Raw genomic sequence first — 13,570 nt, 5'->3', positions numbered from 1 at the left:
AAGTTAACAAGTGACCTGTGAATTCTTAAAGGTCTGGTAGCTTCTCGGTTTCAAATACACTTTGTCAACAGGGCTTAACTAGCTGCTTGTAAACACTCCTGGTCATAAAGCAGATCTGTGGGGACAGGCCGTGAGTGGGAGACGGCTGGGGCAGAAAGGTGCCTGCAAGTTGGTGGTGAAAGTGAACTAAATACAAGAGAGGCAGCTCCCTTCCCTGCTGTGTATTGACCCAGGGGAATCATGTTCTCAGCAGCTCTGCATTTCCTGCATCTTCTCAGCATGGTCACATGCACAACCAGCCGCACAGAGCCCTCTGACAAAGGGCAGTGACTTTGATTTGAGCTGCTGGAGGTTCTGCAGTTTGACATCAGTAGACCATTCGTCCGGATTCTCCCAGACATGTCCGGCTTTTTGAGTTTAAAAATAGCGTCTGGGGGGGAATTTGTAAATGTCCAGATTTCTCCCCTCCATGCAGAGCACGGCACGGCTGACAGGGCAACCAGCCAGATTGAGCCACTCACATGGGGCTCCAGCAGCCAGAGCCCCTCCTCCACTTCCCCCCTCCTCTCCCTTGCAGCTTCAGATCACTCCCCTCCTCTCTCTCCCCCTCCCTGCATTCGCAGATCGCCGACCATTCGCATCGGGCCTCCAGCAGTCTGGAGCTCCTCCCCCTGCTCCCCCTCCCCGGCTGCGCAGCGTGCCGCTCCGGGGCAGGAACCGGGCTATGCGCTCCATGGGGGAACACGGCAGCATGTCGGGCTCCGCGTGGAGCCCGACACGCTGTTCTGAGCGGCACGGTAAGGAGGCAAGGGGGTCGGAGAAGAGGCAGGGGGGTTCTGGAGGAGGCAGTCAAGAGACAGGGAGCAGGGGGAGGGTTGGATGGGTCAGGAGTTCTGGGGGGGGGTCTGTCAGGGAGCGAGGAGGGGTTGGATGGGGTGTGGGAGTCCCGGGGGTCTGTCAGGGGGCAGGGGTGTGGATAAGGTTTTGGGCAGTCAGGGGACAGGTAGCGGTTAGGGTCCTAGGGGGGCAGTTAGGACGGGGGGGTCTCAGAAGGGGGTAGTCAGGGGACAAGGAACAGGGAGGCTTGGGTAGGGGCCTGGGGGGCAGTTAGGAGCAGGGGTCCCAGGAGGGGGCAGTCAGGGGACAAGGAGCGGGGGGTTGGGGGCAGGGCTAGGGCGGGGCTCCCACCTTCCTCTTTTTTTGATTGTTGAAATATGGTAACCCTAGACATCAGTGGAGGGAAGTGGACGCGCGAGGGCAGCAGAGGGTCACAGCGGGGAAGGGAGCTGGTGTCGGCATGTGGGGGCAAGGAAGGAGAATGGGCTGCTATACCTCAGAAGGGCCTGATGGGGGCAGCAGAGGCTCAGGAAGGGCAGACTGATTGCTACAGCCCAAAATTAGTGGAAGCAGCCTCGGGTGTGGAGGCCCATGTTGCGACTGTACCATCAGCAGGGCAAATAGTCCTCCCCTCCCCATGCCCCCCACTCCCCCGAGTGAGCCCACTGGTTTGCTCCCGCCCCAGGCAGTGGACTTCATGTGCTGAGTTGCCGTCCTGTGCTTTCAAAGCAGCGCTGTAAACACTATTGCTCAGGCAACAGAACCAGCAGCTCCCCTGTGGGTGACAGGCCCAGACGTGTACGCTGCGTCCTGGCCCCGTCTCTGAGATGATACAGGAGCACAGCCTGGCCCTGAGCCAAGCCCAGCGTGTCCTGCTGTTTGCTGCTCTCTGGGAGGAGAACTCACCAGCAAAATCGCTTGCTCTTGGGTCCCTGCCACCAGCACTCCTGACTAGTGTGGCCACCGGCCTTTCCACGGAGCACAACTGTCCATGGGGTGATCAACTCAGGGCTACTCTGGGACCTGGAGGGTTTGGGGGGGTGCAAAATGGGAGGGGCACGCAAACATAGCCCTGCCCATCGTGACTTACAAAAGTCTCCCCCACAACACCCCTGAATGCTCCTGCCATGCGACACTAGGGCCCAGTTTGGATGGCGTGAGGTACTTCAAGCACAGCTCAGTACCTGAGAGCGGAATACAGCCCATGATCTTCGAATGGCTCAATAAACAACCCAGCGCGCTTGGGGCCTGAGAATAAAGCTCCGACCTCCAGACCAATGCTGACATTTTAATACATAGAAGATTAGGGTTGGAAGAGACCTCAGGAGGTATCTAGTCCCACCCCCTGCTCAAAGCAGGACCAACCCCAAGCCTGACCTTAAAAACCTCTAAGGAAGGAGATTCCACCACCTCCCTAGGTAACGCATTCCAGTGCTTCACCAACCTCCTAGTGACATAGTGTTTCTTAATATCCAACCTAGACCCCCCCCCCCCCCCCACTGCAACTTGAGACCATCGTTCCTTGTTCTGTCATCTGCCACCACTGAGAGCAGCCGAGCTCCATCCTCTTTGGAACCCCCCTTCAGGTAGTTGAAGGCTGCTGTCAAATCCCCCCTCACTCTCTTCATGTATCTCTGTTTCCTGGACTGTAGCGCTCCTGGCATGTGTGGACTGCTTTCCCCTCCATTATCAACTCAGATCCCTCATGCATGCTGCCTGCCTCCCCCGGAGAGGGGCCATTCCCTTTGTCCTACACACTCCAGCGAACTTGCTGTGCTTATGGGGCCTGGGGAGTCTCTTTTCCCATGTGCATTTTGTCATGCCAAATCCCTTCTAAATGTACTGAGGTTGTGAGAGCAAATAGAGACTGGGGCGGGGGGGCGGTTTAGCCATGAGGCTGAGGTGGGGGCGGGGTTTCTATCTATGTGGTGCTAATGGGCAGGGCTCTTTCCAGGGAGCTGAGGGGAAGAGGGTCAATGGCAGGGCCCTGTCCTCATTCTTAAGCACTTCCTGGAAAAGCTCAATTCCCCCCTTTGGCCACAGGATGGCAGCGTGGCTGAAAGAATAGGGCATTGGCCTGGGAGTCAGGGGATTTAGTGTCTACTCCTGGTTTTGCCTCTGATCCGCTGTGTGACCTGGGACAACCTGTAACCCGTAGTAGCTGTGCAAGCAAAGATCCCACTGCCCAGCTGAGTTCTGGAGCAGTCAAAAATCTCCCTTCCCAAAGTGTGTGTGAGGCGCCGGTATGGGGGTGGGGGCGCCAGTGTTACCTGCTACCAGTCGTGTTCTAACTGAATTACACGAGCAGCCAGTAGGGTTGATATGAACTTTTCGCACGCACCACAGAAATACACTAAGAGGAGTTTATGGCTCCACCCCAAGCCCATGGATTATACAGGGAAGACAGTTCTGCTACCTCAGAGCTGTGGGGGTGCACCTCTACCTGGCATTCTGCTTTAAACTGTTGGGGGTTCCACCTGCTTGGCAGGCCCCCTAATCCCGTGGGCAGCTCCTGTGGAGAAATGGCAGACCCTTCTTGTGTGGGGGGGCAAACAGTGGAGAGATATTGGGAGATGCAAAATGAGTGCAGATGTGTGACTCCCATGGGGGATGGGGGTAACCTGTGGCTACACGCAGGATGGACCCGTAAGGAATAAATGGTCCGGCAATGGCAGTGAAGTAGTCACAGATGGGGAATACTGATCCCTGGCTCTGTTGAAGGATTGGGCTAAACCGGGGTTCTCAAACTGGGGGTCAGGACCGCTCAGGGGATCACGAGGTTATTGCATGGGGGGGGGGGGGGTCACGAGCTGTCAGCCTCCACCCCAAACCCCGCTTTGCCTCCAGCATTTATAATGGTGTTAACTATATAAAAAGTGTTTTTAATTCATAAGGGGGGGTCACACTCAGAGGCTTGCTGTGTGAAGGGGTCACCGGTACAAACGTTTGAGAACCACTGGGCTACATTCTGCGTCACCCTGTTTGAAGGTAGGTGCCAGAGATGAGAAGCTGGAGGCCGGGCAGCATTTCACTGAGCTGTACCTTCCCTTCATCAAACACCTCTTTGGTAGGGGAGCCGGTTGCCCAGGGCACATGCATGTCGTGCCATGAGGAATTGCCTTTGATTGGGTGGTGGCCTGCCCTCTACTGGCCTCATGGGCTCTACACGAGTTCAATGAGCTGCAGAACTGCCCCCTACAGCTGGAGCTGGGAGGTCGACAGAAAGGAGCTTCCCCCCCCCCCCCCCCGCCCCGACTTACAATGAGGCTTCCTGATTGTGGCTCTTTCAATGAATCAGCAAAGTGTAGCCCGACGAGCCGTTAATGCCAACCCGTGAGGATTAGGAACAATCACAAACGCTTGCAGAGTAGCAATGAAGCTTTATTATATATGCGTCTGTTACAGCTTGTGGGTGTCCTTGCAAGGACACTTACAGTCTGAAACACAATGTCTTTGGCTGTAGTGCACAGTGTGTCAGTCCTTCTGTAAGTGCACAGAGCTCGCTCACTGTCAGGACTGAGCTGTCTGTCTGTCAGTGCTGAAACAAGAACAGTCCAGTGAGGTATGTGGAATGAAGACAGGAAATGTGCAGAGACAACCGGAGGCAGTTGGGTCTGGCGTGGCTCTGGGGTGGAGTGTTTATCTGTGGTTCTCAGAAAGTGAGGTTTGTTTCCTCTTTGCCTCCAAGACCCTGATTGCCCTCTTCACCCAAGGCTTTGAGGGGTCAGCACAGACCTTGCGGTCAGCAACCGTCTCCAACCTGCAAATGGAAAAGCAAGAGAGCTCATTAAAAAGGGCCACCTTTGTATTTTTATTTGCAAACATCTTCCCCTTCCCTTTCCTTGCATCAGTTTCCCACGCCCTTGTCTGTCTTGTCAATTTAGATTGTAATCTCTTTGGAGCAGGGACTTTACTTTATATACGTATCTACAGCACCTGGCGCATCGGGGCCCTGATCAAGACTGGGGACTTTACATGCAATTATTATACAAATTATAATTAATAAGTGCTAGACCATCCATATAGATAGCTCATCCTCTTGAGTGTCGCTAGGCTATTGGTTTCAATAATACCCTGCAGCGAGATTAACGATACTTCTCACTTCTGGAGCTTACCCAGTGTTACTCTCTTTATAAAGAAAACCTCCCATATACAAGAGCTTAACGGGACCCTGTGGTCTCTGTAACCTGATGTGACAGCTGGTATCTCAGGCGGACACTTTCTCTGGCTTACCAGTGAGGTGCACTGTAACAGGGTAGGAGGACAATCAGCCCTGGAGGGAATAGTCTCTACTTACACAACAGCTGGTAAGTGACACTCGCGGGGGGTATTGTAGAAATCCACCAGTTTAGAAAGCTGAATGGCTCCAGTCACGTAATTAAAGCAACACTCCACGGGAGTAGACGATATGGCTGTGAAAGAGAGAGTTCGTTAATCCCAAAGCCATTGCATTAGAACTGACTGGTATTGGGATTTCTCAGGGGCTCTGTTCTCCCTTTTAGTCACCTCAGAAAAACTACATTAAAACTGTGTGTGGCTGACATTGTCTCCACGGGAGTGGGAATTCCCAAGCTAAGATGCAGTCAAGTTTAAGAATCTCTGTCCATTTTGGCTACTGTATTGGAGACCTGAATCTGAAAGGACACGTTAAAGTTGATGGCAAAGCTGCGTATGGGAACACACCTGGGCCACCTGGTACTTCACTGGCGTCATTCTGAGGCGCACTATGGTTACAATGAATTTCACAGCTACACTGGGTTAGAGCTCAGCTCTGGCCATGGTTCTCCAAAGGGGCTAATGATTTCAGGTGTCTCCAGTTTTGGGTGCACAACTTGAGATGCCTTCAAGAGGCTGCTTTTCAGAACGTGCTGAGCACCCACCATCTGAAAACTAGACCCCTGGAAAATGTCGCCCTTTGTGTGCCCAGAACTTCAGGTACCCAAACTGACTTGTCACCTTGGAAAATGTGGGTCAGATTCTCCTGATTCAAAACAGCCCAGCCTTTTACCACTTACACTAAAGGGAACTCTCCATTAACTGTTAGCCCTATAGGACACATGACACACAGTTGAATAATACTAATTCCATCCTGTAGGGGGCAATGGTACAAATACACAGTAGCCTGTACACTAGAGTAATTAGAAACAAATTTGCTGAAATGTATTATTCTGGTTTTCCCTCCCTTTATTCTCTAGTACTTAAGGACACTTCCATGAAAACAGATTTTTGTTTCCTAAAAGCTTGCTCTCTGCTGCTACGTAACCCCCACCTGAAGTCAGAATCCTGTGTCTGTCGTGTCACAATTACTTGCCCTGGAAATGATCATAAGGTCACAAGAGGATTATGGCAATCAAATGGGGGTCTAGCGGCAAGAGGAGATGAACCCTTAAACACAGATCCTATTGACATGCAAATCTCATTAATGAAGGAGGAAGGAATAAAATCTTAATGTTATATTCAGCCCTGCCATAAGTGGGTGCAATTTCCATTGACACCATTGAGAGCTGGACCTGCTCAGTTCCGGGCTGAATTATGTCTAATCTACTATTATTCTCTCAGGTGGTTTCTAGGACCCTCCCAAAAACCTCTGCTGCAGGCCACCAGCTCCCTCATTCCAGACACTTGGGGCTAGACCCTTGGCTGATGTAAATCGATATAGCTCCACCGATTTCAATGGAACTACTCCTGTCTACACCAGCTCAGGATCTGGCCTCTGCTCCTGTATCAAGGTTCCTACTTACCTGTTGCATATTGATAAGAAACCCCCAGGAGGAAGGTGGCCAGGAGAACTGTCCTCAGGCTGATCATGGTGACTTTGAAGTGGGTTTTCTTCTGCTGTAGAACTGTTCCTTTCTTCCCCAGGAAGCAGTGAAGTTAGAACTTGGAGGCAAAGTCAGGCAATTTATTCTGTCTTTGCTGCCTTCACAAGCCACGTGTCAGGAGAGTTCAGAGAGAAACTAACCCGGAAAGTGTGGCGAGATTCCACAAACTGTTTGATTTTAACTCCTGAGAAAGGAAACCCTGAGAACAGCCCTGGAAACCAGAACCCATTACTTCCGCATTCTGAGTAAAACAGCCAGTGGTCTGATAGCCTGGCTTCTGACAGCTTTGGCCACCACTTGCAGGGTGACCTCCGCACACTCCCAGTCCTGGATTTCCCGCACAGAAAAGTGTATTCTGCACTGCCCAGCCCTTTTTTGGACAGATCAGCTATTTTAGCTTCATCTCCGCGTAAGGAAATAATATCGAGCAGTCTGCTACTTTAACTGGAATTACCACCCAGCCCAGTTTAACCATGCCACTGAATTAGTTTTGATTAAAGAATAAAACCAGTTTATTTAACTCCAAAGAGAGGGATTTTAAGTGAGTGCAAGTACAAGGCATTGAAGCCAGAAATGGTTACAAGAGAAATACAGATAAAAAGCTTTCTAGTGCTAAAACTTAAATTAGACTTGGTTCAAGATGAAATCTGTACCTTGTGCTACCAGCAACAGGGCTGATCACATTTCACATCCCCTTAATTGTGCAAACCTATACAATGGGTAGAAGGGTTTTCCTGACCTCAGCTGATGATCAGTTTATATCCTGGAGGATAAGGACTGATAGCAAGTATAATTTGTGTCCTCTCTTGTGTCACCGCAGACGCTAGGCTTAGCGGCTCGACAGTGTGAACCAAGTGCTTTTCAAACTCTGGACGCCACCGTGATCCAAAAAACACTTTGTGGTAGGTCATCAGGTCATTAGAACAGGACATAAACTGCAGCGGGGAAGGCCAGGGAAGCAAGCGGCTGGGAGTGGGCTGGGAGATGATCTCTCTTATGGAAGGACCCTTGCAATGCCCAGGGGTTATCCCCTCTAGATACCAGATCAGGATTTAGGAACCATCAAAGGACAGTCCTGAGAATCCATCCCAGATTTTATAAGGAGCCCAGTGGTTGCTGGGACAAGAGTTTAAGAGTTAGGCCAGCTCTGCACTACAGGCCTATATCGGTGTTAGTTCGTCGCTCAGGGGTGTGAAAAATCCACTCTCCTGAGCAACATAGTTATCCCGACCTAATCCCCAGGGTAGACACCTCTCGGGGAGGTGGATTAACTACGTGGACGGGAGAAGCACTGTATGTGAAGCTAAGCCCTTAGTGTGCGGAATAAAACCGTGGCGCTTAGTTCTGCCTAAGCCGGCCATACAAACACAAGTCCTGTGATTGCTGTACCATAGCCTTTCCTCTCTTCTGCCTCCGCTTCTTCCTAGTTCTTCTGCCCATGAAGTCGTGTGAGCCAGTGGACCTTGAAGACAAAATAGACAGAAAACAGGAGCAAATCCTAAATTAAACCAGGAAATAGCACACAAAGGTTTGTCTTCCTGTACTGGAGCTGTGGAGAGATTAGCTGGAAGAGGTGTCTTTTCTAACTTCGCAGCGTGCTTGCTCAAGAATGGAAGATTTGATATCGGGTGGTACATTGCAGCCAAATACGGTTACGTCATCATTAGCCAGAGCTAATACTTTTCGGAAGGTTTCCAAGGCAAAAAAGCCCAATTTCTGCCAGACAGGAACCCAGTTGCTCCTGAATTTCCCTAATGATCCAGAAAGGGCCGGGGTCTGAATTGCAGGCAGTGAGTCATGTCTCATGCAGATGAAGTTGTGGATGATGGGGACCTGGTTGTTGGCCTCTGTAGAGGAACCTGATCCATGTGTCCTGGGAACCCTTCCCAAATGCAGGTGACCTTTCCAGAGAAGAAGGACGATAGCTTGGGCCTAGGTTCTGCTGCGGATTGCAGGCACTCACAGTTGATGTGAATAATAAGAATGTAAAGAGTATTCATACCAAATAGAAAGCACATGTATATATTCATTTTGAGGAGTCCGATGGCACCGTAAAGCCTAACAGATATATGTGAGCATAAGCTTTCATGGGTAAAAAAACCGCTACTTCAGATGCATGGAGTGAAAATTACAGGTACAGGCATAAATATACTGGCACATGAAGAGAAGGGAGTTGCCTTACAAGTGGAGAACCAGCGATGACAAGGCCAATTCAGTCAGGGTGGATGTGGTCCACTCCGAATAACTGATGAGGAGGTGTCAATACCAAGAGAGGGAAAATTAGTGAGCCAGGCACTCCTAGTCCCTATTCAAGCCCAAATGAATGGTGTTAAGTTAGCAAATGAATTGTAGCTCTGCAGTTTCTCTTTGAAGTCTGTTTTTGAAGTTTTTTGTTGAAGGATGGCTACTTTTAAATCTGTTGTTGAATGTCTAGGGAGATTGAAGTGGTCTCCTACTGGCTTTTGTATGTTACCATTCCTGATGTCTGATTTGTGTCCTGTCCAGTTTGGCCAATGTACATGGCAGAGGGGCATTGCTGGCACATGATGGCATATATCACATTAGTAGATTGCTAGGATATAGATATTCAGGCCTGTCTGTAAAGGCCTATACTTTAAGAATTTACGTGTATTCTTATTACTTAGCTAGTTATAGAGGTATAAAAGAAAGAAAGTGATTTTGATTCTTTCTTTATGTGTAAGGGCCTTCTTTCACTGTCACAGTTTGAGGCTTTGTTCTTAGGCTAAGTAAGGCCTTTGGCTAAGCAGCAGAGGCAGCCATAAACTGGGAAGTGAACAGTCACATCCTCATATCCCAAACTAGTCACATGGAAATAAGGTGCTATTGGGCAGTTCGGAATATCAGGACAGAATTGTATTTTTATCACCTCCGGAGAAAGGAAAGAGCCTAGAAGATGGAAAAGAAAATTTAGGTTGATAGTTTTCTGTTTGGTAAGAACTTACTTATCAATAGTGTGACAGACCCAGACCAGTGGGGTACAGGAGTCTGGTAGAGGGCAAATATACTGGTCACTGGATGAGTAGTTTTCTGTTCCCTGAGTGACCAGAGCAGGGGCTGCACTAGAGTAATCAGGAACCTGCTAGAACCAGTTAAGGCAGACAGACTAATTAGGACACCTGGAGCCAATTAAGAAGAAGCTGCTAGAATCAATTAAGGCAGGCTAATCAGGGCACCTGGGTTTTAAAAGGAGCTCACTTCAGTTTGTGGTGTGAGTGTGAGGAGCTGAGAGCAAGAGGCGCAAGGAGCTGAGAGTGAGAGGGTGTGTTGCTGGAGGACTGAGGAGCATAAGCGTTATTAGACACCAGGAGGAAGGTCCTGTGGTGAGAATAAGGAAGGTGTTTGGAGGAGGCCATGGGGAAGTAGCCCAGGGAGGTGTAGCTGTCATGCAGCTGTTACAGGAGGCATTATAGACAGCAGCAGTCCACAGGGCCCTGGGCTGGAACCTGCAGTAGAGGGCGGGCCTGGGTTCCCCCAAACCTCCCAATTGACCTGGACTGTGGGTTCTTCCAGAGGGGAAGGTCTCTGGGCTGTTCCCCAACCCACATGGTGAATCTCTGAGGTAAGAAAATCCGCCAATAAGCGCAGGACCCACCAAGATAGAGGAGGAACTTTGTCACAATAGACACAGCTGGAAAACCCTTATGTCTGTATAGATGTACAGGTCTGTCTCATCTTACGCTGGGGTTACGTTCTGCAGTCAGGGCCTAAAGCGAAAATCGCATATAGTCAAAATTACATTGAGTGTAATGGCGGGCGGAATCGCCCGCACTCCAGAAACAGTATTTAAATTGTTGTTTTTCTCTTTTTTGTTTTTGTTTTGTTTTTTGTTTTTGCCGACCGCATAAAGCTGAAATTGCACATGTTAAATGCGCCTAAGACGCGACAGACCTGTAGTTGTAAAACCCTTACTTCTGTATTGTTTTGTATGTTTATTTGCATGGTCTCTGTCTGGTTCTGTAATTGTTTCTGTCTGCTGTATAATTAATTTTGCTGGGTGTAAGCTAATTAAGGTGGTAGGATATAATTGGTTAGCTAATCATGTTACAATATGTTAGGATTGGTTAGTTAAATGTCAGTAAAATGATTGGTTAAGGTATAGCTAAGCAGAACTCAAGTTGTGCTATATAGTCTGCAGTCAATCAGGAAGTAAGGGGGGAATGGGAACAGGGAATGGGGGTGGGGAAATTGGAATCATGTTTTGCTAAGGGGGGAATGGGAACAGGGATGGCTCTGTGGTGTCAGAGCTGGGAAGGGGGACACCGGGGAAGGAAACTGGAATCATGCTTGCTGGAAGTTCACCCCAATAAACATCGAATTGTTTGCACCTTTGGACTTCGGGTATTGTTGCTCTCTGTTCATGTGAGAAGGACCAGGGAAGTGAGAGGGTGAAGGAATAAGCCCCCTAACATAGATGTGCAGGTGAATGAGCCCCTGATGGTGTGGCTGGGTCCTATGATGGTGTCGCTAGAGTAGATATGGGGACAGAGTAGGCAACGGGGTTTGTTACAGGGATTGGTTCCTGGGTTCGTGTTTCTGTGGTGTGGTGTGTAGTTGCTGGTGAGCATTTGCTTTAGGTTGGGGGGCTGTCTGTAAGCGAGGACTGGCCTGCCTCCCAAGGTCTGTGAGAGTGAGGGATCGTTTCCCAGGATAGGTTGAGATCATTGATGATTTGCTGGAGAGGTTTTAGCTGGGGGCTATAAGTGATGGGCAGTGGTGTTCTGTTATTTTCCTCGTTGGGCCTGTCCTGTAGTAGGTGACTTCTGGGTACCATCTCGCTCTGTCAATCTGTTTCCTCACTTCCCCAGGTGGGTACTGTAGTTTTAAGAATGCTTGATAAAGATCGTGTAGGTGTTTGTCTCTGTCTAAGGGATTGGAGCAAATACAGTTGTATCTTAGGGCTTGGCTGTAGACAATGGATCATGTGATGTGTCCTGGATGGAAGCTGGAAGCATGTAGGTAAGAATAGCGGTCAGTAGGTTTCCGGTATAGGGAGGTGGTTATGTGACCATCACTTATTTGCACTGTAGTGTCCAGGAAGTGGATCCCTTGTGTGGATTGTTCCAGGCTGAGGTTGATGGTGGGGTGGAAATTGTTAAAATCCAGGTGGAATTCTTCAAGGGCCTCCTTCCCGTGGGTCCATATGGTGAAGATTTCATCAATGTAGCACAAGTAGAGGAGCGGCGCTAGGGGACGAGAGCTGAGGAAGCGTTATTCAAAGTCAACCATGAAAATGTTGGCATGCTGTGGGGCCATGCGGGTACCCATAGCAGTGCTGCTGACTTGAAGATATAAGTTGTCCCCAAATCTGAAATGGTTGTGGGTAGGACAAAGTTACAAAGTTCAGCCACCAGGCGTGCCGTGGCCTCATCAGGGATACTGTTCCTGACAGCTTGTAGTCCATCCTCGTGTGCAATATTGGTATAAAGAGCTTCTGCATCCATGGTGGCCAGGATGGTGTTTTCAGGAAGATCACCAATGCATTGTAGTTTCCTCAGGAAGTTGGTGGTGTCTTGAAGACAGCTAGGAGTGTTGGTAGCGTAGGGTCTGAGGAGAGAATCCAAATAGCCAGATAATCCTGCTGTAAGAGTGCTAATACCTGAGATGATGGGGCGTCCAGGATTTACAGGTTTATGGATCTTGGGTAGAAGATAGAATCCTCCTGGTCAAGGCTCTAGGGGTGTGTCTGTGTAGATTTGTTCCCGTGCTTTAGCAGGGGTTTGTTGAGCAGATGGTGTAGTTTCTTTTGGTACTCCTCAGTGGGATTGGAGGATAGTGGCCTGTAGAATGTGGTGTTGGAGAGTTGCCTGGCAGCCTCCTATTCATAATCCGACTTGTTCATGATGACTGCAGCACCTCCTTTGTCAGCTCCTTTGATTATAATGTCAGAATTGTTTCTGAGGCTGTGGGTGGCATTGCGTTCTGTACGGCTGAGGTTATGGGGCAAGTGATGCTGTTTGTTCACAATTTCAGTCTGTGCACGTTTGCGGAAACACTCTACGTAGAAGTCCAATCTGACATTTTGACCGTCAGCAGGAGTCCACGCAGACTTCTTCTTCTAGAATTATTCTTCTTCTCCCAGATAAATCTGAAGTTAGTGCCACCAGACTTCTCGTTATTTTTGTGGATACAGACTAACATGGCTACCCCTCTGATATATTCATTTCATTTAGGATTAGCACAACCATTGCTCCCAGGAAAAAGCAAACTGCTACCCCATTGATCAGATCAAATAAAATTAAAAAGGAGGATTTGATTCCTAAATTAATATTTTCAAATCAAGCAAATTCACCTCCTATAATTATATTCTACACAATAAGTTTGCCATCTTGAGCAGCTCTTTAAGGCATGTTTTGGTAGGGCCTACCGAGGTAGAGGTGAGTGATCTCTTATCCTGCAATATAGCCTCTGCATAAACTTGGAGATATTATTTATGTATCTGTCTGACTGTTTCAGACCTAGCTGTCCAACACCGATGCTCAGTTTTCCATCCCCCTCTCTTCACCTGGAAAACCAGGAAGGTCTGTTCAGGCAATGAGGAGGAAAAGCTAATTCAAGACCAGATAATGGCCAGTGCCTGATGACAATGATTTACAACTCCTTGTCCTGTCGGTGGCTACAGCTGTCCTTGGGCAAGGTTTGGAATTTGGTAGGTTTAAGCGAGGATTCTGACCTTCGTATTACCTGGAGATGCAGAGAGCTCTGAACACTGCCTGAATGAGATAATGGCCTGTCCAAGACTGTGACTGGGTGGTGATGTCCAGGGGCCGGCTCCAGGCACCAGCTTACCAAGCAGGTGCTTGGGGCGGCCACTTCGGAGAGGGACAGCAGGTCCAGCTGTTCGGCAGCAAATTGGCGGACGGTCCCTCACTCCTGCTCGGAGCGAAGGACCT

The 13,570-nt window shown here is 49.3% G+C and overlaps 1 protein-coding gene across 1 annotated transcript; it reads right to left on the bottom strand.

The window, feature by feature from the left end:
• Positions 1 to 4,256: 4,256 nt before the first annotated feature.
• LOC128848996 (C-C motif chemokine 17-like) lies at positions 4,257 to 6,807 on the bottom strand. Its single transcript, XM_054049313.1, has 3 exons — positions 6,579 to 6,807; positions 5,135 to 5,249; positions 4,257 to 4,597 (listed from the first exon to the last, which is right to left on the bottom strand). Exons 1-3 carry the CDS (start codon positions 6,643 to 6,645, stop codon positions 4,477 to 4,479), a joined length of 303 nt encoding a protein of 100 aa, XP_053905288.1. The 5' UTR covers positions 6,646 to 6,807; the 3' UTR covers positions 4,257 to 4,476.
• Between the last annotated feature and the right edge of the window lie 6,763 nt (positions 6,808 to 13,570).

The sequence above is a fragment of the Malaclemys terrapin genome, chromosome 14, assembly GCF_027887155.1.
Source record: "Malaclemys terrapin pileata isolate rMalTer1 chromosome 14, rMalTer1.hap1, whole genome shotgun sequence".
Taxonomy (NCBI): domain Eukaryota; kingdom Metazoa; phylum Chordata; order Testudines; family Emydidae; genus Malaclemys; species Malaclemys terrapin.
The sequence above is the reverse complement of the archived record's forward strand: the minus strand, read 5'-3'. Positions and strand labels throughout refer to the sequence as shown.

What these genes read in the sequence shown, in the direction of transcription:
- LOC128848996 (XM_054049313.1), bottom strand. Translation starts at nt 6,645, where the DNA reads ATGATCAGCCTGAGGACAGTTCTCCTGGCCACCTTCCTCCTGGGGGTT. An exon ending in TTCTTATCAATATGCAACAG is followed by an intron (nt 5,250 to 6,578) that starts GTAAGTAGGAAC and finishes TCTCTTTCACAG; the next exon opens with CCATATCGTCTACTCCCGTG. An exon ending in TGTCACTTACCAGCTGTTGT is followed by an intron (nt 4,598 to 5,134) that starts GTAAGTAGAGAC and finishes TTCCATTTGCAG; the next exon opens with GTTGGAGACGGTTGCTGACC.